We start from the raw sequence: 25,454 nt of genomic DNA on the forward strand, positions 1-25,454 counted from the left end.
ATTATGTTGTAGGATATTTGAGGTTTTCATCCTTTTTAATATATAGATTTTATTATTATTATTATGAGCGTTGATATACCTCTATTTTTTACTGCTTTTAGCTATGATTGAGGTATAGGTTATAAAGTCTATTTGTTATTCCTAAAGTCTTTTCTAGTCATTTTCAGGTTTTTACATGTTTGGGATGCATTTGGAGTTTATGGATCATTATGGAGGAAAACAGAGAACTTATGCTGCAGAAGAAATCCGGAGACCAAAAAATCACGAAGGTGTCGAGCGACACCAATACCTGACGACAATTAAAATACGCAACTTGTTGAAGTTTTGAAGATTTCTAAATTTGTCCCAGAACGTTTCCTTATTTTTAAAGAAATCCCTGCACGTTTTAGGACATATATATTAATATATATATATATATATATATATATATATATATATATATATATATAGATTTTAAAGTAATTGTTAAAACCTAAGCTTTTGGAGGCTATTCTCTTTCTCTGTTGTTCTTTGAAGCAAAGCGCTGTGGAGACTCCCTTTAGAGAAGATCTTCCTAAACTCTAATCTCTTGATATATTCATTATTGATTTCTATTCTAATCATGTTGTTTGCTTCATTCATCATGTGTGAGTAGTCTTCTTGTTAGGTTTAGGGTTTCTCATTAGGGTTATAGATGATTTAGTAGATCGTCCACCTTTTAGGATATCTTTAGAGTTCTTCATCTTGATTATTCTTAATGCTAGTTCTAGATTGGCCACCTAGAACTTGATCTTAAATAATAGGTATACCCACCATAAGTACCTGTTACCAGAACTATCATAGATGGACCTAAGTATTTAAGAAACAAACAGGTAGGCTCATAGAAGGGCTACGGTTTAGATACTTATGTGAACTAATCAAACTTGATAATAATGTATGTTTAGAATTAGGGATTCACGGACACATCACTGGGAATCTTTAGCTCTAGGCATAGTGAGTAGCACGGCACATCACTGGTTACTTTATATTAGTGACTTGAGTTCTAGAACGGTTCGGTAAGAATCCTAATCATAGCTAGATCTGTTAGTCATCTGTTTCCTGAGAATATCCTAAGCCTAACGCTTTTATTATCTTATTTTACTTCCATCTAATCTATTGCTATTGCTTACTTTTGTTTCTTTTTATTTTCTTTAGTATTTTACTTAGCTTAATTCGATAGCCATTAGTCTACTGTGTGATCCGAGAACTTTGTGAATTTGATCCCTAAGTGCTGCAATTGACCTCTTTATTTGAGAGAGTGGTCTTAGGATTAATTTGACCAATATCAAATTTGGCGCCGTTGCCGAAGTTCTCTTTGATTCACCATTAGACTAGGTGTAGAATTTATACTAAGTTTTTTCTTTCTTTTGTTACTCACGCGTTTCCTTTCTTCTTTTTTCCTCTGACAGGGAAACTAAAAGATGGAACGCAACAAATTGATTGCTGATATCGACGACAGTGTCAAACGACACCAACAGGATGTCGATCGACACCATCTACAGAACAAACCAGCTACCATAGGTGACTTCAACAATGTTGATCTTTTCTACTCAAATCGGTCATCGATCTAGCTACCTCCTTTTGCAAGTGAAAAATTTGCTATTCTCACTGCCAATTATGATCTTGTTTCAGAAGGAAAGTTTAGAGGTGCTCTTGATGAATCACCACTAGATCATTTGGAAATCTTCAAAGACTTAGTGTCCTCAATCTATGCAGATGATGTACCAACTGATTATCTTCTTTGCAAACTCTTTCCCCACTCTCTAACGGGAAGAGGAACATCATGGCTCTGACAGCTAGACGATGGTTCATTGACAAAATGGACGGACACGAAGAACGCATTCATGAACCACTTCCTTGATGATTCAGTGACAGAATTACTGCGAGAAAATATTTCTTCATTTTCTCAAGATCCAACAGAAAGTTTGAAGGCAACTTGGATCAGATTCAAATCCTATCAGAAGGACTGCCCATAACATGTTTTCCAAGAAAGCCATCTCATCAACATATTCTTCCGCGGAATCGATGAGTAGTATAAGATGTGTTTCGATGGTGCAAGTGATGGCAATTTCATGAAAAGGTGTCATAGCGAAGCACTGGTACTTATCAACAATGCTGTCAGAAGTCTCACAACAAAGAGGATAAACAGTAGGTAGAGAACATTGGTTGAAGCTTCCACCGTTAGTAGAGAGGATCACGATTCTACACAGATTACTTCTCTAGCTGTCACTTCTTCCATCAAAGCCCACCCACCACCTGTTGTTAAGAGTAAAACTGAAGCCATGTTAGAGGAATTACTTGGAGAGCTCTTTGAAATATGAATAGACATTAGGAAACTCCATCAGTATGTTTTAACGAAGGAATCTATCAATGCAGTTAAACTGTTGAGTGGACAACAACAACACCTCTTCGAGAAAACCTCTCCGAGATGGACTGAGAGCAGCCTTACAATTGCTTATCATGTTGTTTTGCTGGATTGTGAAGATGAGTTGGTGCAAGTTGAAAAGAATCAGGTTCATTTTGACACTGTAGAGGTAGTGTCGGCCGATACCAACCACTGGTATCGCTCGACACCAACAACTATATAGGAGAAGTCACGCTGTGAAAAAGTCATATCTACCAGACTCGACCTCGACAGTGTCGACCGACAGCACCTGGGTGTTGATGGACACCAGCACGAAACAAACGAGCTAGTGTTGACGTTTGACAGTGTAGGATCGGTGCCAGACAATAGTGTCGACCAACACTCACCTAGTGTCGATCGACACTGGACTCACACTACACATATCTTCCTTGAATCTCCACCAGTTACTGGACAAGTCTTCACACCAAAAGTTCTTTGTCCAATATCTCGATAGTCAAAACAGGATATTCATGAGGAGTATTGCATGGGTATAATGGATAAGATTCTACTTCAATTGCCTCCTGTTGATAAAGAGAAGTTGTCACCATCGCTTCCAAATGCTATTACACTAGATGAAGCTCCAGAGAAGCAGGATGAGAAGGGAAGGACAGTACTTGTCTCAGAACAGGGCAGTGACATAAATCCAAGTAGGATTTCCTGAGAAGCTATCTGTTCAAGGAAGCTTTGTACTCGATTTTTCAATCTCTACAGACAGGTTTCCTCGTTCTCTTTGTGATCTTGGTTCTTGTATCAATTTGATGCCTCATTCTGTTGATGTAAGACTTGGGATGACAAATTTCATGGCTACTAAGATTACTCTTCTCCTAGCTGATCGCTCAAAGAGAATCCCTGAAGGTATCTTAGATGATATTCCTGTGAAAATTGGAGAATGCTTGATTCCAACTGACTTCTTGGTTTTGGAATATGAAGAAGAACCTCCAGATCCTCTTATTTTGGGAAGATCATTCTTAGCTTCTGCTGGTGCTCAGATTGATGTGAAGCTTGGCCGAATTGCTTTGAATGTGTGTGATGTGGTTATGACTTTTGACATTGACAACTAGAGGAAACCACCTATGATTATGGCCAAGCATTCTCTATAGAGACCTCTATAGACACAGTTGTTTATCCTGGCAAGGTATTCAGTAACAGCAAGCGTCCACATGAAGAAAGTTTGAAATTCGTTGTTGAGAATCGATCATGCAGAGATGGTGTCGATTGACACCATCACTTGTGTCGATCGACACCCCACACGGGCTGCACAAGAGTTGTTCCCTAAAGATAGTTTTCGAGTTGACATCACTGCTGATATTCCAAGGACTGTTGTAATAACAACCACCACACCTCTACCACTACACCCACCTCCGAAAAGGCTACGGTACTCATCTCTTCCACCTAAACCTCAGGATATCATCAATACGACTTTAAAGTTTTCAAAACACTGTTTTACGGTTTAGCAAGCCACGAGTTTTTTGTCGAGCGCTTGTTCTTTCTTTTGATGATTGTGCAGGAAATAAGAGTATTGCACCCATACCTGAGTCATGCCCTGCTGATGTTCCTCACTTCCTAGGTCAACCTCACACGCCAACTGCCTATACGCCACTTTGGATGATGAGACGTGTTGTTAATAAGCATTTACTGTCACCTTCTTATCCACTTAATGTGTAAACCCTACAAAGTCAAACTATTGACTATAAATAAGCGCTTAGTGGGAGGTAACTCACTGGTATGATTTTCTTTTTAATTATCCAGTATTTTACGTTTTTCTTTTATTTTTCTCGCTTACTTTGTATTTGAATGCCACTAGGGACAATGTTGTTTAAGTGTAGGGGACGCAGTTACTAACTACGTTTTTCTTTTTGAGTCTTATTATTACTCTTATTTTTCTTTTTGACTCGTTTTATTGAGTCAAGATTTAGTTAGAAATTATGATCTGTATTTCTTAAGAATATTGCCTGGTTGATTAATGCTGCAGGTTCGACTATTGAAAAATCAAAATGGCAAATCGACAGATTTTAGGATATCCTGGTTTACAATACAATCCATTGAGGCTGGCGCTAATCTCATTGCTCTTCCTTACCCTTGGTCAAAACGGTTAATATTCATATAACTTGACTCCTTGTTCATACCTGATATATGAGACCATATAGAATTATTATCTTCCCCTCTGTGATAAAAAAAAAGAGAGAGTGTTTCCTGTAGTATAAAGGGTTAATAATGTTTCCTTTCATCCCATAATTTTATATTCTCAGGAATGATCAATTGCAAAGGTTGGAAATATGCGGAGGATATCTATCTGATGAAGCGAGTACTCCTTTGTCCTATCTCTGAAAAGAATAAGTCTGGGGAGAGAAAGAATATAAAAATATATATATATATATATATATATATATAATGTATGATTTATCATGGTATAGTAGAGGAATGAGTCTAGAAGGTTCTTGAATATTAGTTTGCTTGATGAGACCCAGCAATGAAAGCCTGTTGGATATAGTTGTGGAATTTAGGTATGGAATCTAGAATGTTGTGTAAGCTTGCAAAGAATTACATGTTGCTTAGTGATATAACCCTATTTTTACTGTTTTAGCTATGTTTTAGATATGGGTTTTTGAGTCTTTTTGTTATTTCTAGAGTCCTTTTAGAGTCTTTTCAGGTATTTTATTGAAAGGGACAACAATGGAGATAATAAGACATTTTGGAGCATAAGCTGAGGAAAATAAGCCAAATGACGAATTCACTGCCAGATCAACTCGAGAGTGTCAATCGACACACCCTTTGTATCGATCAACACCAATTGCGGCCCAGAGAAGTCCATCACGCTTTAGAGTTTGAAGATAAGGAAATTTGCCTCAGAAGACTTTTTATTTTCATTATTAGTCTATGCACGTTTTTTAGGTCATAGATATAGTTTTAATGGTCATTGTTTAGACCTAAGTTCTTTTCTAGCAACAAAGTCTTTTGCAACTTGCTACAAAATACTTTCATAAGCTATTCATCCCCTGTTTTCAGAGATTTTCAATAACAGTGCAGAGATCTTTTCTAACTCTTTTCTCTATTGATTTGTTTATGTTTTCTTACTCATATATGCTGTTTGTTTTATCCATCATGTCTGAGTAGTCTACTTGTTAGGGTTAGGGTTTCTCACTAGGGATTTATATGATTTAGTAGATTGCCCCTTCCTAGGTTATTAGTAAGATTCTTCATCTTTGGTTATTCTTAATGCTAGTTCTAGAATAATTAACTGGAACTTGATATTAGATAATAGGTATACCCACCATAGGTACCTGTTACCAAAACCACTATTTGATGGGCCAAAGTTTATAGGCGTCTCGAATAAGATCGGTCTATTCACTTAGGTGAACTTATCAAATTTGTTTAGATCGGTCTATTCACTTAGGTGAGTAGCACGACACATCACCGATTATGCAATAATTACGGTTGGAGTTCGAGAACGGTTCGATAACAACCTATCTAATTCTAGATCTACTAATCATATGTTTCCTGAGAATAACCTAAACCTGACGTTTTATTATCTTATGTTACAACCAACCAATATGCTATTTGCTTAATTTGCTTTCTTTTAATTTACTTATTACCTATCTAGCTTAATCTTCACACTTAAGTTTATTGTGTGAACAAAAGAACTTTGAGGAATTCAACCCTTAAATACTATCGACGATCTCTTATTTGAGAGATTGGTTTTAAGGTAACTTGAATAATATAAGTTAGGATTTGATTAAACTTGCTAGGCATATGGATTTGGTTAAAATGATCAAGGCAATAGGCTAGAGAATATTGGGAGTTCCTGCGTTTTCAAACCTCTTCCACGGGATCGGCTTTTTTGTTTTGCTTGAGGGCAAGCAAAAGCTAAGTTTGAGAGAGTTGATATACCTCTATTTTTACTACTTTTAGCTATGATTTAGGTATAGGTTTTAGAGTCTATTTGTTATTTCTATAGTCTTTTGTAGTTCTTTTCAGGTTTTTACATGTTTGTCATGCATTTCGAAATTATTGAGCATTCTGGAGGAAAAAGAGAACTTATGCTGCAGAAGAAATCTAGAGACCAAAAAACCACGTAGGTGTCGACCGACACCACCACCGCTGGTGTCGAGTGACACTAATACCTGACGACAATTCAAATACGCAAAATTATTGAAGTTTTGAAGATTTCCAAATTCGTCCTTGAAATCTTCCTTATTTTTAAAGAAGTTCCTGCACGTTTTAGGACATCTAATATATATATATATATATATATATATATATATTTTAAAGTCATTGTTTAGACCTAAGCTTTTGGAGGCTATTCTCTTTCTCTATTGTTCTTGGGAGTAAAACCCTATGGAGACTGTAACTGACCTCTTTATTTGAGAGAGTGCTCTTAGGATTAATTTGACCTACATCAAGAGTAAAGAGTAGTCCTGTCACACCCGTCTACCTCAACATTGAGACAGTGTGCTTTCACCTTACTTATATCTTTGCTCTATTCCACTTTCTTAATTCAAATACAAAATTGTCTTAAAAATAATCTTAAATCACTGAAAACTATTTAATAAATCGTATAAGAAAATAACAAGACAGACTTGAGCGACTACACACAATTCTCACCGTGACCTGGGGAAAAAGGGAAAAGAAAGGGATGAGTAAAGAATTACTCAGTGAGAGGATCCTTTCCGCCCACTGGAAATACGATACACGATTCTACCTTTAAACAACAATCAATAATCACATAGAAACAGACACAACACTCATATAGTTTGCATCAATATTCAAAACTATAACACACAACTCATTCTTGCTTAAGCAAGATCTCCACATCAATACCAGGTTCGATCATTTCCCTGACCTTTGAACCAATCTTATTCCACTGGACTCGTCAGTCTTTTATTGAGCTACAAAGAACCCGTCAATTCAATGTAGACCATTTTCCACTATTCCACTTTTCCACTTTTCCACTGTGATTCCACTTTCTCATATAACTCATAATTTACTTGTTATCACAAGTACAATAATTCAATCATCCTATTTTACTAGACCAATCATCATATCATCAATCCTAATTAACAATTCATTATTACTAAGCAAACAGATCTATTCCTATGCAATGAATCATGAAGCATAAAAATAGAAACATGTAATCGAATCTCCGCAGATCACACCCTCACTGAATTTGGGATAAAAGAAAAAGGTTGTAAACTCCTTGACAATATCTGAAACTTGCAGCACAAGAAAACAACACAAAGAAAAATTAGGGTTTCTGCAGTTTTCACAAAACAGCTGATTCTTGCTCAACAAGCAATCGACATGGCAGCTAGGGTATACTTTTCCAAGTAAAGACAAAAAGTTCCGTGTCTTCCCTAACACTTTCTCTACCGGTATCCACCGTCGCTCCGAGATGACCAGAAACGCCTCCTAAAAACCTTAAGATGAAACTGCAATGTTCCTGACACTTAGTATTTTTCTGGGTTCAGGGAAACTGTTATTTTTCACTAACTTGTAAGTCATTTTGCGAATGGAGCTTACCTTGGATCGTAAAAACGAAACTTGCTACTTCTTGCTCTCCTCAAGATCTTTCCAACGACACCAAATTCACGATCTGATTCCTTCAGATCCGATGGGAAATAGATCTTTAAAACCTCTACCGGAAACTGCAAAGTTTCAGATACTTAGAAAAAATGGCTCTAAAAATTGTGAGTAATCACCAATTTTAAACGCAATTTCCCGATCGATCTTACCTCCGATTTTGGATCCGAAAACTGTTCTGAAAACTTGGGAACGAGATCTACTCAGAACCGTTAAGAACTCGCCCAAACTCCTCCGGACGTGACGGGAAACGGATCACCAATTCCATTACTTGAACTGTTTTCTTCTTTCACATATTCACACAAAAATCCAATAGTTGAAGTTATGATCCATGAATCCACTTGCTAAGTGAACCAATTTCAGTAGTATAATTCATAACCATGATAGGTTTTCCTTACCTAACAATCCGGTGATGAACGACAACGAAACCAACCACGTAGAATAATCACGACCACAATGTGACGTCAACTCCGGTGTCACAACGATGATGATGATGATGGCTGAGATTGAGATGAGAGATAAAGAAGAGATGGTGATGAAGAAGACGTAAATGGCTGCTGCTTGGTTGATGAGGAAGACTATATATACACATGTATGTATTAGGTTTTTGTTTCTAGTGGAATTGGGCCTTTGTTGGGCCTAAGTGGGGTTTGGGTCTCACAAGTCCTCTGACTTATTATCTAGGATCCAGGATCCGAGATCCGATCTGTGATGATGTCCAATCCTCTCAGGAAAACAAAAATACCATGCAAGGCCCAATCCTGATCTGGATAATAAATATTGAAGAAGTGTGGTTGTTACTATTAAAAATTTAAATTACTATCCAATAACTAAAAAATAAGATGGAGGGAGTAAAATTATTATTTTTTAGCTTTTATCCATTAAGATGAAGTGAATAGATATAAAAATCAGTTTCTTGTCGTGAAATAAATAGAGTAATTGCATTACAAAAATGAAATATATAAGATTGAAATTTAGTTTTAAAATTATTTAGATAAAATGAATAAAGATTACCATTACAATTCAAATAATATATTGATAAAATCTATTTATTTTTCACACCCAGCTATTTAAATTCGCCTTTATCTAGTTGAATATAAAAGTATGTTAAAGTGAAAATATAATTAGTAAAAGTTTGTAATTAAGCTCATTATGGATCCAACAAAACAAATGCAAAAACTTGATGTGTGTAGTGTGTGTATATAAGCCCCTAAATTTTTTTCTCGTCAAGCCATTTTATATAATAAAGAAGGGTTCCTCTCAAAAAGGGAAAAATGTCATTTAATCCCCCAACTTTTAAAAAATGGTCATTTTATACATCAACTTCGTATGTTATACATCAAGTTCAGTCATTAACGGAACTTCTAACGTTTCCTGATTTTCATTTAGAAAACAATCCTGATTTTCTTTTGATTATTCTCAAAACAAAGTCGTTTTAGAGATACTAATAGAGTCGTTAACAAGTAATAATGAATGTTATAAGTTCTTTTAATGAATGATGACAACATGTTTATTTTGGCTTGGTCAACGAATTTCTCATGTTTTAAATGGTAGTCAACGCTTAGTTTATGTTTAAAATGGCCACATATAAAGTCGATGTTTAAAATGGCCACAATTTAAAACTTGACTAATAAAGTCGTTAACGGATGATAACGAACGTTAGAAGTTCCGTTAATGACTGAACTTAATGACAACATACGAAGTTGATGTATAAAATGACCATTTTTTGAAAGTTGGGGGATTAATTGACATTTCTCCCCTCTCAAAAAACACACTTCCAAAAGCTGACATGTGACACTTATAGCAAGGGCAGACCTATTAAGTCAAAAGGTGGTTCACTTGACCCACCATTCATTTTAATTTTTCCTTAAGATGTATCTGGGCTTGCTAATAATGCACCTAATTTATTTTCGTTTTTGACACCCTATTAATTGTGGCCCAATGTTTTTGTTTATTTGGAGAAATTAAAAATCCACCAGAAATAAATATATAGATTTTACCTAATTAAAAAAGCCCATCATTAACCAATTAAGTCTAATAACCTAAACTACAATAAATCTAACTAATTAATTCTCTACGGAACTTCAAAAGTCAATTCCAAAAACTTCATCATAAATCAGCATCGTGAGAGAAAAGGAGAGTGCACAACAATCAATATATAACTAGGTGAGTACCCACGCTATGTGTGGGTTGTTGTTTAAAATTTGTTTTAAAATAATTATGTTTAACTCTTTTTATTGCTAATTTATGTTATTTTCGTGTATGTTATTATGTAGTTAATAAAGTTATATTCATTTTATGTAATTATATTTGTATATTTAGATTCACTTTTGATTCAAATATCAATTATATTTTTTTCATGTATAAATCTTTTTATCTATATACCTAAGTTTCTAAATTTTTTTAACTATCATGAAATACTTACATCAACAATATGATACAATTCGATGCAATTATGCTACTTATTTGATTTGAAAGTTGCCTAACTTGATTCTAAGCAAATAATTTCTTGTTCCATGGATTCTCTCCTAATCTAATATTCCAATCACATCATGATAGGCTCATGGCTAAATATTGGATTGATATAATTTGAATAACAAATATATAAACTACTCATTTGCTTTAAAAGTTTTCACATGAAAAAAAAATAAATCATAAATTAAATAGTCTTTTGATTCAACACTTTTAGATTTCTCTCTTTGCATTTGCATATATCCATATTAGATAAAGGGTCGTATATTGAACTTTTTGGTATATCTAACATCTCAAAAGATCACTATTTAACAAAAGATGCATGTCAGTATTAATGTTATCAATTTATCATAAAAACACAAAAAGACAATATCATATAAACAAAAAAATATAATAAAAAGAAAAGAGTAAGTTAAAATTACTAAACTAAGGAAGGTTAAGTAACAAACAGTTAAGTTGTAATACACGAAAATTTCTAGTCATTATCAAATAATGACTATTATAAAAATAACAAAAATAAGAAAAGTAAAATGAGAGTAGTGTTTGATACATTAACATGATTTTTTATATTTTTTCTTTTAAATGAAGATATTTTGTTAAGAGTGAGATTAATGGATGATTTAATCCAATGTGAAACTTTTAAAATTTTATCACTAAATTTTGTTATAATTTACTAATATTAATTTACAATGACATGTGGCACTCACTGGTGTGATGATTTGTCACTCATATGGAGAGAGTTGGCCAACTTTCATATATATAATTTCTCTTCAATTGTATTTTGTTTTTTTTATCATCAACATCTCCAATTGTATCTATCACCTAGATATATTTGATTATCCTACTTTAAAAAAAATCTATATACCCAAATTTATGATTTAACCAAAACATGAAGTATGATCTATAAAGCTTTAGATATTTGGTTCTTGGATCTTGGTATGTAGTTTGTTGGATATTAAACTAGTTAATAACTTAAATTTTTATTTTGATGGAATGAGAAACGTGAGCTTCACTTCACTAGGCGATTAATTTATTTTTATTTGTATTATGTAGTAACTTTTTATGAATTTTTTTTTTGTTTGACATGATAATTTGTTAACTTTTGTTATTTCAGACCTAATTACAGAAAAGTTTTTGAAGAGGAAAGCTACGTCCTCATCTCACACTGATTTGGATAGTCTACCTAGTAATCCAGCTGACCGAATTTTTTTCAGAATATCATCCTAATGAAAGAAATGAGGTAACTCGTAGATATTTGATTAGACGTCCTTTTCAACCTCGTGGTCATATTTTTAAGTAGACACAAATAGAAGGCTTATGGAGACAATTTAATCCTGCTTGGTTTGATAAGTATCCTATCTTGTTAGAGTATAGTGTGAAGAAGGACACAACGTTTTGCATTTACTGTTACTTGTTCAGAGATAGTGCCGGTAAAGGTGGAAGAAATGATGCATGGACCACTGACGGTTTCTCTAGCTGGAATAAGTTTAAGAACATATTCGAACATGCAAGAGGTGTTAATAATTTTCATAACAATGCAGCAATGAGATGTGAAAACTTGATGAGACAAGAGCAGTCTATCAAACAAGCTTTGCATAAACAAGATTGTTGGTGTCGGATCCCGCACCAGAGTCCGAGACCTACCAAAGATTCCCACGTAGATGAAAAGTAAGCCCACAAGGAGTAACACCCGTAAGATTCCTGGGAGAAAGGCAAATTACGGGCAAAGTGATCACACCGCGAAGTGGGGGCAAAGTCAAAGTCAAGGACGGATTGGGCTTTATCGGTTAAAGGGCGAGGCCCATGAAGGTCAGAGTCAATCCAAATTCGAACGTTTGAGCAATAAATTCAAAGACCGAAACAGACACATTTAAGAGAGAATAATTGTGTGTAATTAAATGTCATTTGTGAGTATAAGTAGTAGGGCGAAGAGCCATGAAAGACACACACATTGTTTTGCAAACTTACATACGCATTTTTCATCAATTCACAGCTTTTGGCAATCCATAGCTTTTTATACTTAATTTTTGTCCTCAAGAATAATCTTTCTCACTAAATAAATAAATATTTGAGTGTGCGAATCCGACATCCACATTTTGGCGTCGTCTGTGGGGACGGAGGATTCTTGAGTCGTCAGATTTTTTATACAACATTTTCAAGACAAGCAGCAATGGCCGTAGAAGACGTCATCATTGCATCATTGGCCAAAATTCTCAAAATCATGCAGCAAACCATGTCGGACATGTCACGTAAGTTCTCGGATGTGGAAAAAGCCGTTGATACACTACAACCAACCCAGGTATCTTTTAGACAAAATGTTAGTACTATAGAATCTCGTGTTTGTTCTATGAATGCAGGAAATCCTGTTGGAGTTCGAAAGACTATTTTCAATTCGCCAAGCTCCCTTGCGCGAGATGGAACCAGCGGACAAACAACTCCAGATGCCGCTAACATGGTAGTTCAGCCGGGAGACGGGGAAACACAGCTCGGGGACAAAGACCAATTCGCAGATCAGCACGAGCAAGAAAGTCTCGACCAGTTCGAGACCATGAGAAGGTTAGTCGGGACCTGAAAGAAATAAGATCAAAGTTCCATCAGGCCACTAGTTCGGAGCCGGATATCAATCAGGTCATTGAAGAAGCTCGGCGAACACCTTTCATCCCACAAATCGCAAGTTTGAGAATCAGAGATTCTCGGAAGCTCAATCTAGAACCTTACAACGGTTTGGAGGATCCAAAAAGTTATCTCGCAGCTTTTCTAATTATACTACAAGAATACCTTCATTTTGGGACTCTTTGTTGTGACTAAACTTTCAGTCGCAAAATAAACCGACATTTTTGTGATCCTTTTGCGACTAACTAACGACTGTCGCTAACATGAAGGCAAATTAGTCGCTAACATGAAGGCAAATTAGTCGCTACTTAATGACGAAAACAAATAGTCGCAAAAAAGTCTCAGGTCTGCGACTATTTACCAACCCGTTAGCGAGAAAAAAATATAATCGCAAAAACATCGCACTTTTGCGACCTTTAAGCTACGTTTAACCGGCGCTCGCGTTTTGCATTTCAAAATTTGTATTATGAGGTGTGTTTGCAAGTTTTCTTATATGTTTATAGTTTGATTTGATCGATATTAGTTATAAGAATATAATAAATCTCTTCAATTCCAATGTTTACAAACTAAACATTCAAAAATGCCTAATCTATATCAAGTGTTACATGTTCTTTAACATACAAATAATCTTTTTCAAACAATTATAAAATAAGTTAAGAAAGCAAAACATTTACAAACCTAACACTTATTTATGTACTCTATACTACTAAATCAGTGCTTCTCAATGATTTATGGATCAAACTCAATGGATTTCAAACATTTTATTATACAGTGTCACAAAACAATCGCACTTTTGCGACTTTTAAGTTACGTTTAACCGACGCTCGCGTTTTGCATTTCAAAATTTGTATTGTGGGGTGTGTTTGCAATTTTTCTTATACGTTTAATAGTTTGATTTGATCGATATTATTTATAAGAATATAATCAATCTCTTCAATTCCAATGTTTACAAACTAAATATTCAAAAATCCCTAATTTATATCAAGTGTTACATGTTCTTTAACATACAAATAATCTTTTTCAAACAATTATAAAATAAGCTAAGAAAGCAAAACATTTACAAACCTAACACTTATGTATGTAATCTATACTACTAAATCATTGCTTCTCAATAATTTATGGATCAAACTCAATGGAATTACTGAATTTAATAATGTAGAGTCACAACACAGTCGCCGTTTTGCGACCAATAAGCTACGTTTAACCTATATTCGACTTATTTTGTGACTAATTGCTGACCTGTTTGTGATTAAAGACCGACTAGTAGTGCAACTAAGTTGCGACTGTTTTTAATTTCAATCATTTTCTCCAATTTTTTGTCTAAGTGTTTAGGCGCTCAATATTTCCCCCAAACAATTTAGTGTGCAACGGTTTTGCGACTAAATATAGACTCTTTTTTTAATCAATAATTTATAAAGTCTCGATTTCTTGTTTTTATCGTTTCTTCTTCTTCTCTTTCAATCTCTTTACAGTTCTGCGGTTAAACGCTCTCACCTCTCTCCTCTTCTTCAACTCGATTTCTTGTTTTTATTGTGTAGATCTAGGGTTTCTAGATTTAGATTCTCTTCTCTGTTTCAATTCAACCCCTTCGCTTTCTAATTTCACCATTTCTAGATCTAGGGTTTCTTCATTCGTTATGGCTGCTAGTGGTAAGGGAAAATCAGGTAGAGATAGAGGTAGAGGTAGAGGTCGAGGCCGCGAATCGTCAACTGAAGTCCGAGTCTTCCAGGGTAAAAATCCAGTGTTAGGTTCGAGTTGTCACGGAGCCTCTTCTCACTCGTCGACCCTAATTTGGCGACACATTCTGCTACAGAATACCATAGGAGCCTATCTTCATAGTATCTGCCGGCTATTGTACCAAAGACAACGCCACCCCAAACAACACTAACCCCGACTAATTCTTGTTAACCCTTGATCTCTGGTTCTCAACAACCGCCTCCCGTTCATCGCAATCTGCCTCCTACTCGTCAACGTCAGGCTCCTACGAGCCAACAACAGCCTCCTACTCGTCAACAAAAGGCTCCTGCTCGGCAACATCAATCTTCGGGTCTTCAACAACAGCCTCGTCAAACGGAGCAACAAAACACTAATAATCATGAAGAGGAAGATGGGGTAGAAGATTGGGAAGAAGATGGGGAAGAAGACAAGGAAGAAGAAGAAGACCCTAATTCCCCCGAAGAAGAAGACCCTAATGTCGACTATCAAGATCTGTTGGATTCTTTACTAGCCCTTCCAGGTCGACAACAGCTTCCACTTCTGTCTGAAAAGCCTATCCCTGGGGTCGAGACTCTCTGGTAATCTCTATCTTTTCACCTTTTTTAGATATCATTTTGAGTTGGTGATTGAGCTTAGTAACCGGTTGTGTTTTTATAGATATCATTTTGAGTTTGTGATTGAGCTTAGTAACCGGTTGTGTTTGTATGGATATTATTTTGAGTTGGTGATTGAGCTTAGTAAGCGGTTGTGTTTGTGAATGACCATCTGTTTTGAGAGCGTTTTTAATTAAGTTGTTAATTCTCTGTTGGTTGCTGATAACGTTCAAATTACCCTAAGAACTACTCTCTCAAATAAGAGATCAGTTGCAGTATTTAAGGATCGAATTCACAAAGTTCTTTTGTTCAAACAATGAGTTGAATGTCGAGATTAAGCTAGTAGGTGATGATTGAAATAAAATGAGAGCAAAGTAAAAAGACAGCAGATTGATTGTGTGGTAAATGATTAAATAAAGAGCTAGGAACAGGGTATTCTCAGGATACTATTGGTTAGTAGATCTAATGAAAGCTAGGTTGTTATCGAACCATTCTTAAACTCAAACTCTAATTATGGAATAACCGGTGGTGTTCCGCGAAACTCCCTATATCTATAGCTAAGAATAACCGGAGAAGCCGAGAGATTATTAACCTAAATATGCATTCTTATCAAGTTTGATTGTTCACCTTAGTAGATAAGCCGATTTTTATTACACACCTATAAACCAGGCTCATCAAATAATAGATCCAACTACAAATACCTATGGTGGGCATATCTATTGTCTGGATTCAAAATCTAGTTAATTACTCTAGATCTACCATTAAACATAATCAAAGATGAAGAATTCTACCGATAACCTAGCAAAGGGGCAATCTACTAAACCATATGAATCCCTAATGAGAAACTATATTCCTAACAAGCAGAGTACTCAAACATATTGAATGAAACAAACAACATGATTGAATAAGAAAGCATAAACACAGCAATACATATAAGGGAAAGAAAGGATCCCTTCACTGTATTAAGAACTGAATTCAATCTCTGAAGAACAAATGATGAATAGCTTATGTCTCTGAAAATAGGGATTTGCAAAAAGCTTGATAATAAGAAACTAAAGTCTAAAACAATGTATATAAACCCTATAAAACGTCCAGGGACTAATAATGCAAATAGGGAAGTCCTCTGGGGCAAATTTCTTCTTCTATAAACTTGAAAGCGTCTTGGACTTTGCTGGGCCAAAACTGGTGTCGATCGACACCAAGAGTGTGTCGATCGACACTCCTTTGAATTTGGGACTGAAAATCGTCCTTAGCTTCCTTTTCCTTAGCTTTTGCTCCAAAATGTCTCCTTATCTCCATTGTTGTCCCACTGTATAATACACCTGAAAAGACACTAAAAAGACTCGAGAAATAACATAAAGACTCAAAATCATATACCTAAAACATAGATCAAATTAGTGAAAATAGGGATATATCAGTTGCATCAACTAAAGTCTTTGTAGTTTGTATACTTACGAGTTATTTTTCCATTGTCTAATGTGATATCAACTTAATATTGTGTCTTTTGTTACAGGTTTAACCGGCACAAGGGGAAGCTGTCTAGAGTGATTGCTGGAATATTTCGGAGGAAGTTTGATGGGCCTTACTTCAGTTGGAAGGTTACACCAATACACATTCAAGAGAGATACTTTAGGAATTTTGCGGTACTATCTTATAAACCTTTCATTATGTTATTGTATATATGAAGTATCTTTGCTAACTTAACTACTTGTTTTGTAGCGGAAGTATAATTGGGATAGTGGGATTACTGAGCTTGTTAAAGAAGGATTCTTGGTTATAGCCAAGAAGCGTATGAAAGGGATTGTCAGTCAAGCAAAGAAGAGTGGTTCACAACCACCGTGGATTCGAGATAAACTTTGGGGTCGGATGTGGGAGCATTGGAACACTGGAGATGCTATTGAGAGAAGTGAGAATGCTTCACATTGTAGAAACTCTACTCGTGGAGGTCTTGGAGTGCACAAACATGTAGCTGGTCAGAAATCATTTGTGCAAGTTCATCAAGAGATGGTAATATTTCTCTTTTTATCCAAATGATTCACTTAACAGATTATCTAATGTTGCTTATATGATTTTAATCTCTTTTATTTTCATTGTAGGAGGAACGTTTGAAGTGACCTGTCACATTTGGAGAAGTGTTTATTGCAACACATACTAGGGCTGATGGATCTTTTGTGGATCAAAAATCTCAACAAGTTGGTGAGGCGTATGCGCAGAGCCTTGAAGAGAGGATGTCTGAAATAGATCGGGATGGTCCTCAAACTTCTGACAATTCCTCTCAGCATTCAACTCAGCGTACACTCAGCCTTGAAGAGAAGAATGAGATCTTTCTTAAGGTTATTAATTTCTGTTTTTATTTACTTAGAATGCTTGTCTTTGTTTGCTTGGAAATTATGATTGTCTTACTCTTTGTTTGATGAGTGATAAATGCTTAGAGTAATGATGATTCTCTTTTTTTGGTTCTCATGATTTAATTCATTTTATTTGTGCCTTTGTCTTCTTGTTTTAGTGTACTCATATAGATGGCAAAGGCAACCCTTATGGCCTTGGATCGCTTGTGGAGACGCTGAACAAAAGAAAAAAGAACGAGTGTTATGCGAGCTCTTCTACATCAACCATTGTGGATCTTCAAGATCAGCTGCAGAAGAAGATATCAGAACATGAAGCTCAAAATGCAAAACGTGATGAGGATCACTAGCAATATCAATCTCGGATGGAGAAGCTTCTCCTCTTCATGAAGGAAAAAGATCCTAAGTTGGCTGCATTTTTGCCTACTGATTCTATAGAACCCGAACCACCCCTCCCACCAACCACCACAGGCACCCAGCTAAACAAGCCAGCTCCAAGCACATTTTCAACCACCACATGCACCCCAGAAGACACCGGATTAGGCACCACTCCATTAGCCTCCACTTCAGCTACTTTGTCTGATACTTCTTCTAACCATTGAACTTGATTTTCTAATGAATTTTTGAAAAACTTTGTCTTTTGTTGAAAACTATTTAGGATGATAATATAATGTATGAGTGAATGATTTTATGAATGTTAACTTGTTTCATGTTTTTAATCCTCTTTATTTACTACTAATAGCTTCTCAATTCAAAATCTAATCAGGTTTAGGAGATTGGTAACAGACAGTAGAACAAAGAGTCCCAAATCACTTGAGACCGACAATTTTTGTCTCAAAACTGTCTTAAGTAAGCGGCGTTGCTTTTTAGTCGGATATCTACAACTTTCTAAAGTAGTCACATACCGGTCGCTTATGTGCGACTGAAAACTGCTTTCAGATAATAGTCGTAAATAAGCGACCCTGTTGTGACTAATTTATTTAGCGACCGTTTTTTAGCGACAATTTTTTCAGTCGTTATATAGTCGTAAAACCTTGGTTTGCGACTGATTTGAGACTAATTTGGGGGTTGAAAATGACGGGTTAATCGCCGCAGGAGGAGTTGACTTGGATGAAGCTGAGGAAGACGCGGGGTACTCCAAGCTCTTTTCTGAGAATCTTTGTGGACAAGCGCTGATGTGGTTCACCTAATTAGAGCCACGTTCAATCAGTAACTTCAACGAATTGTCAGCCGTGTTTTTGAAACAATACTTCATTCTTATGGATAAGAGCATTTCGGACACCGATGTTTGGAATTTGTCACAAGGGCCGAATGAGTCATTTTGGATTTTTATGACCAAATTCAAGGGTGTACTTTCAAAGCTTCCAAGGATTTCGCAACAATCGGCTTTGTCTGCCCTACGAAAAGGCTTGTGGCATGATTCAAAATTTTAAAAGGATCTAATACTACACAAGCCGGACACAATTCAAGATGCACTTTTTCGAGCAAACAACTGGACGGAAGTAGAAGACGAAAAAGAAAGTTTTGCAAAATGGAATGAGCCAGCAAAACCGGCGGTTACTTTTCCTGCCAAGAAATTCGAGCCCAGGGAAAACCAAGGGCCAAGGAAGTTTGGATTGCAACCTTTTAACAATAACGTCTGGAAGCAGTTCCAAGGAAAAGGAAAGTCAAACACCTGGGTCCGAGATGAAAGTCTATACTGCGACATACATATGGTAATCAGACCTCTAACCAAAGATTGTAGTGTCCTCAAAAGGCATCTCGCTGAACTATGGGCCAGCGAAGATCTTTCCAAATTCAACATAGACGATTTCGTGAAGAAATATCACGAAGCTAGGGATAACTCCGAAGTTCAAAATTCAAAAAGGCCAAGGTTGACCAATGAAGAAGAACCAAGGAGTTCGAAGGGGAAGATCAATGTAATCCTTGGAGGCTCCAAACTTTGCCGAGATTCTATTAGTGCAATCAAAAAGCATAGGCGAAATGTTCTACTTAAATCAAGTTTGAGTGAAGAAGTTAACTACCAAGGCGCTTCAATATCATTTGACGGGAAAGAAACGCGACACCTTGAAAGACCTCATGATGACGCTCTAGTCATTACACTGGACGTGGCTAACTTTGAAGTCTCAAGAATTCTCGTCGATACGGTTAGTTCGGTTGATTTAATCTTTCTAGGTACTTTGGAAAGAATGGGAATTAGTCGGGTAGACATAGTGGGACCTCCATCCCCTTTGGTGGCTTTCACAAGCGGTTCAACCATGTCTCTTAGAACAATCAAGCTACCAGTTCTAGCTGGAAAAATGTCGAAGATTGTGGACTTTGTCGTTTTTGATAAACCGGCAGCTTACAACATCATCCTCGGGACTCCTTGGATTTATCAAATGAAGGCGATCCCCTTTACGTATCATCAATGCATCAAATTTCCAACTCCAAGCGGAGTAGAAACAATTCGAGGAGATCAAGAAGCTTCGCGGACATGTTATATGGCTAGCCACCGTTTGAAGATCCAATAGCAATTAACAAAGCCCGCGAAGAAAGGAATAATCCCAAGATTTTCTAGTGGGTAGAAAGTGGATGATCTCGTGATCGAAGTTATGTTAGAGGAGGACAAACAAGATTGGAATCTTCGAATTGGAGCTACTCTAACCGGGGAAATAAAAGAGGCCATAATAGAGCTTTTGAAGAAAAATAAAGCGTCGCTTTCGTGGTCAGCAACGGATATGCTTGGCATAGATCCAAGCATAATCTGCCACGAGCTAAACGTGAATCCAAGCTTCAAACCTGTAAAACAAAAAAGAAGAAAACTCAGAGTGGAACGAGCAAAGGTGGTAAATGACAAAGTGGACAAGCTTTTACAGATAGGATCTATAAGGGAGGTGCAATACCCGAATTGGGTGGCAAACACTGTCGTGGTAAAAAAAAAGAATGGAAAGGACAGGGTATGCATCAACTTCACAAACCTCAATAAATCTTTCCCGAAGGACAGTTTCCCGCTTCCGCATGTAGATCGCCTTGTGGAATCAACCACTTTGGACGAGTTACTAACTTTCATGGACGCTTTCTCAGGTTATAATCAAATAATGATGAATCCCGAAGATCAAGATAAGACGTCATTTATCACGGATAGAGGTATTTATTGTTACAAGGTAATGCCTTTTGGTTTAAAAAATGCAGGAGCTACTTATCAACAATTGGTCAACAAAATGTTCCACGAGCATCTTGGGAAGACGATGGAAGTTTACATAGATGATATGTCAGTCAAGTCGTTAAAGAAAGAGGACCACGTTAAGCATTTAGAAGAATGTTTTGAGATTCTCAATCAATACCAAATGAAGCTAAAGCCGACGAAGTGCACGTTCGGAGTCCCATCCGGAGAGTTCCTTGGTTGTATTGTGACCAAAAGGGAAATTGAAGCCAATCCGAACCAAATCAATGCCTTGAAGTACATCGGTTAACTGGCCGGATTGCAGCTTTGAACCGTTTTATTTCAAGATCAACAGATAAATCTTTGCCTTTTTACCAAATTCTAAAAAGAAACAAAGAATTTCTTTGGGATGAGAAATGTGAAGAAGCATTTGGACAGCTTAAGGCGTACCTAATCACTCCACCCGTATTGTCCAAACCGGAAGTGGATGAAAAGCTCTATTTATATGTTTTGGTGTCAAACCATGCAGTTAGCGGAGTCTTGATACAGGGGGATCGTGGCGAATAAAAACCGATTTACTACATAAGTAAGTCTAAGACAGATCCAGAGACCAAGTACACAATGATAGAAAAACTCGCACTTGCGGTGGTAACCTATGCCCGGAAGCTGCGTCCATATTTCCAGTCTCATCCAATCGAAGTGTTAACCAACCAGCCACTTCGAACAATTCTTCATACTCCAAGTCAGTCCGGAAGATTGGCGAAGTGGACAGTGGAGTTAAGTGAGTATGATATAGAGTACAAGAGCCGAGTCGCCATGAAGGCCCAAGTTTTGGCAGATTTCTTGACCGAATTACCAGTGCTTAGCACACTAGAACAACCAGATAATCAAACTTGGAAGTTGCATGTATATGGATTTTAAATCAAAACAAGGATCCGGAGTGGGAATAAAGTTGGAATCTCCAACATTGGAAATTCTTGAACAATCATTCCGTTTATTATTTAGTGCTTCTAACAACGAGGCAGAGTATGAAGCTCTAATCACCGGACTGAGGCTAGCACAAGGAATTGGAGCCGAAGAAGTGATTGCTTATTGTGATTCGCAACTAGTTGTTAACAAGTTCAATGGAGATTATGAAGCCAAATATTCAAGAATGGAAGTATACCTCAAAGTAGTGAAAGATTTGGCTAAGAACTTCAAAAAATTTGAACTCATTCGCATACCGCGAAGAGAAAATACGATTGGGATGCACTTGCTGCGCAAGCATCAACGTCGGATCCTGAGGTAAAAAGAGTCATCCCGGTGGAATGTATTTCAGAACGGAGCATTAAAGAGGAGAAAGAAACACCCGTCATTACAAGGTCCCGAGCTACGGCACGTGATCATGGAGAACCTGAGATAGAATTGCCACCTGTCAAACGAAGAAAGTCAAAGGGTTCAACCATACCCGAGCCCAACGTGTCAAAAGAAAACAGTAGCGCAGAGCATGTCAATCTGACAGTAGACGTAGTTCCAGAAACAGTTATAGAAACCGAGCCACTAATCTAGGAGGATATTCTTGAACCAAATGAGCATCCCAAACCGGAACCACGGATATTCTACGAGATCGACCAAATTTCGGCTAAAGATTGGGGGGCTGATTGGAGGGAGCCAATAAAACATTACATTGTGACAGGCGAGCTCCCAAAAATAAGTGGCAAACCAGAAAAATGAGAATCGTTAGCGCGAAATTTTGTTTATCAAAAGACGCGTTGTATAGACGAGGTGTCAGCGACCCTTACCTATTATGCATCTATGGACCCGAAGTCGAAATTGTCATGAGCGAAGTGCATGAAGGTTTGTGTGGTAGTTATTTGTCAGGAAGGGCCATGGCTTTTAAGATTAAAAGAATGGGAAATTATTGGCCCACTCTGATCACGGATTGTGTTAAGTACTCCCAGCGGTGTAAACGTTGCCAACTTCATGCACCTCTAACCACCAACCGTCGGAGTTATTCTCCTCCATTTCTGCCCCATACCTGTTTATGAGGTGGTCGATGGATATCATTGGACCATTGCACAGGTCAACCCGAGGTGTGCAATATCTTTTGGTCTTAACTGACTACTTCTCGAAATGGATTAAGGCCGAAGCATACGTGAGCATCAAGGACTCGATGGTAAAAACTTTCATTTGGAAAAACATTATATGTCGACACGGTGTCCCATACGAGATAGTTACAGACAATAGACCACAATTAATTTCACACGAATTCGAAGCTTTCTATTCAGATTGGGGAATCAAAGTTAGTTACTCTACTCCACGGTACCGGCAAGGAAATGGTCAAGCCGAAGCCGCGAACAAGACAATCCTAAACAATCTAAAAAAGCGACGAGCTCCAACCCGTTTTATGGGCTTACCGCACAACTACTAGGCGTTCTACTGGGGAAACTCCATTTTCTTTGGTATACATGATGGAGGCATTGGTTCCGACTGAGCTCAAAATGCCTGGACTTTGCCGAATAGAGGAAAACTCTGCAATGCTCGATGATTCGATAGATACTATCAATGAAAGGCGAGATCAAGCCTCAATCTGAATTTAAAATTACCAGCAAGCAGCACCTCGGTATTACAATACCTAAGTCAAAAGCAGGCCTTTCTTTGTAGGCGATTTTGTGCTAAACCGTGTTTTTGACAATAAGAAGGAAAAAGGAGCAGGCAAGCTCGGTATTAATTGGGAAGGACCTTACATTGTTACCGAAGTGGTTCACAATGGTGTTTACAGGTTAAAAGATTTAGAAGACAGGCCAGTCCAATGTCCATGGAATGTGGTGAATTTAAAGAAGTTTTATGTTTAAGTAACACGCATTTTTTGTTATGTACATGAACTACGGTATGGCTTGATCCCGAAATGGGTACGTACGCAGCTTGGAAACGAGTTCAGCTTCTAATCAAATTTGTTTGATTCATTAAAAGGGAAAGGAGTTTGATTGTGCGAACAAACAAAGCAAAGAAAAGTTCGACTATGCGAACATGCAAGTACAGGAAACAAAACGATGTTTATTCAAGCAATAAGCAAAAAAGACAAGTTTCACCACGCCCGCATTTCGAGATAGGAAACCTTTCTCGACGTAGAGAACACTTGGACTCCTTGACCAGCGAGGTCAAGGATCAACATCATACAATTCGGGATGCGAGCGAATTCGGAGATTTCGAGCTCGATCCAGTCACTGGGGTGAGAGTTGAGGGTGTGAAGCTCCCTTGATATCGCGGTGACCCTACGTAACATTCGATTAATCTTTTTTCGAAGCTTCCTTTTTTCCAACGAACGCTTTTGGTGCTGAACTGCAAGAGCTTTGATGAAAGCCATCGCGATTTCTTGATTTCAATCTGAAAGGCCTTTGATCAGTGCACATGGAGCTCGGATTTAGGACCGGAAGAAGCCACGAGGTGGAGAAGGCCCTCTCCCCAGCACGTTTGGGATGTCTTCGTCCATCATTCTGACCATGCAAAAGTCTGGCATGTACTCCGAGCATCGAAGGTTAAACTCCATAGTTGCAAAAGGAAAAGAAAGTTGTGATGAAAAATAAGGTAAATTTGGAGTCATAATTTATAGGGACTTTGTATCCCTTGAGGATCGCAATTCCATTTGAGACCGGAGTGATTCACGGAAAGAGGGGTTGTAATTTATAGGGACTTTGTATCCCTTGAGGATTGCAATTCCATTTGAGACCAGAGTGTTTCACGGAAAGACTTAAGCCTTCCAGTCAGCCCTGCATTTAAAACATATCTCCAAAACGAATATTTCGAGATTAAGGAAAGTAGCAAAGTTTCCATAAAATAATATGGGCCGGAGCCCATAGCAGGTTCAAATAAAATAAAATAAAATAATAAGTAACGAGTTCGGGAACATTTATGGAAGAGACTCAAGAATAGGCTACTTCATCGCCGGATCAGCGTTCGAAGTGGATGCTTCATTTTTATCATCCACCTCGGGTTCATTCTTGACACGCTTCCAGTGGTTGCTATCCTCTTCCTCGTCGTCCTCCTCGCTGTCGGACGGGACCACCTCGACGGGAGCGTTTACGGGACCTTGGACTTGACCACGGGCATGGAGGTAAATCCGAAGCATAGTCGGGATCCTGGCCACGCACCTTCCTCCAATTCGATTGGAAATGATCACTCTCCATGGCCCTCACCTTCCTCTCCACTCGAGCGATGCGGGCCTCAAGAGGCAAACTCTTGAGGCCTAAACGCTGCCTCTCATCGCACAAGCGGTGATGTTTGTCGACAACGTAGCCCGGAAAATTGTTTAGCATAAAAAGAGGAAGAGGAAGAAGTTTAATAAAGGAAGGAAGAGTGAATCCCGACCTTGTCCATGAAATCGTACGCCTCCTTTTTGTCTTTTGGAGGAAAGTGAAAAGCAGCGTGGGGAAAGAGGACACTGGCCGGTTCAAAACCATCGCCGGATAAAAACATTTGACTGCCAAGGTCGAGAGGACAGACGGTGGAGGCTCCGTCGTTTTCCATTCTTGTAGTGTTTACCAAGTAAATTTATGAAATCATACTTGGAAAATTCAGCGGCATCTGAACTC

General features: G+C 37.4%; 1 protein-coding gene and 5 pseudogenes across 7 annotated transcripts; 4 read left to right on the forward strand and 2 right to left on the reverse strand.

Annotated features, from left to right (window-relative positions):
- Window positions 1–1,409: 1,409 nt before the first annotated feature.
- Window positions 1,410–4,192, forward strand: AT3G30213 (annotated as a pseudogene; the record flags this gene model as incomplete). The annotated part of the gene is made up of 1 exon: window positions 1,410–4,192.
- Window positions 4,193–7,499: 3,307 nt separating this feature from the next.
- AT3G30214 lies at window positions 7,500–8,523 on the reverse strand (annotated as a pseudogene). Of its 2 annotated transcripts, one of them has the most exons (4): window positions 8,398–8,523; window positions 8,152–8,282; window positions 7,940–8,064; window positions 7,500–7,848 (listed from the first exon to the last, which is right to left on the reverse strand). The 2 variants fall into 2 exon arrangements; another variant differs by having other exon boundaries at window positions 7,500–8,064.
- Window positions 8,524–12,644: 4,121 nt separating this feature from the next.
- Window positions 12,645–13,251, forward strand: AT3G30216 (annotated as a pseudogene; the record flags this gene model as incomplete). Its single annotated transcript has 1 exon — window positions 12,645–13,251.
- Window positions 13,252–14,720: 1,469 nt separating this feature from the next.
- AT3G30218 lies at window positions 14,721–18,209 on the forward strand (annotated as a pseudogene; the record flags this gene model as incomplete). The annotated part of the gene is made up of 1 exon: window positions 14,721–18,209.
- Window positions 18,210–18,501: 292 nt separating this feature from the next.
- Window positions 18,502–23,714, forward strand: AT3G30219 (annotated as a pseudogene; the record flags this gene model as incomplete). Its single annotated transcript has 1 exon — window positions 18,502–23,714.
- Window positions 23,715–24,796: 1,082 nt separating this feature from the next.
- On the reverse strand, window positions 24,797–25,389 carry AT3G30220 (uncharacterized protein; the record flags this gene model as incomplete). Its single annotated transcript, NM_113921.1, has 3 exons — window positions 24,797–24,911; window positions 24,952–25,115; window positions 25,231–25,389. 3 exons carry the CDS (start codon window positions 25,387–25,389, stop codon window positions 24,797–24,799), a joined length of 438 nt encoding a protein of 145 aa, NP_189641.1.
- Window positions 25,390–25,454: the final 65 nt, after the last annotated feature.

The sequence above is a fragment of the Arabidopsis thaliana genome, chromosome 3 (genome assembly GCF_000001735.4).
Source record: "Arabidopsis thaliana chromosome 3, partial sequence".
Taxonomy (NCBI): domain Eukaryota; kingdom Viridiplantae; phylum Streptophyta; class Magnoliopsida; order Brassicales; family Brassicaceae; genus Arabidopsis; species Arabidopsis thaliana.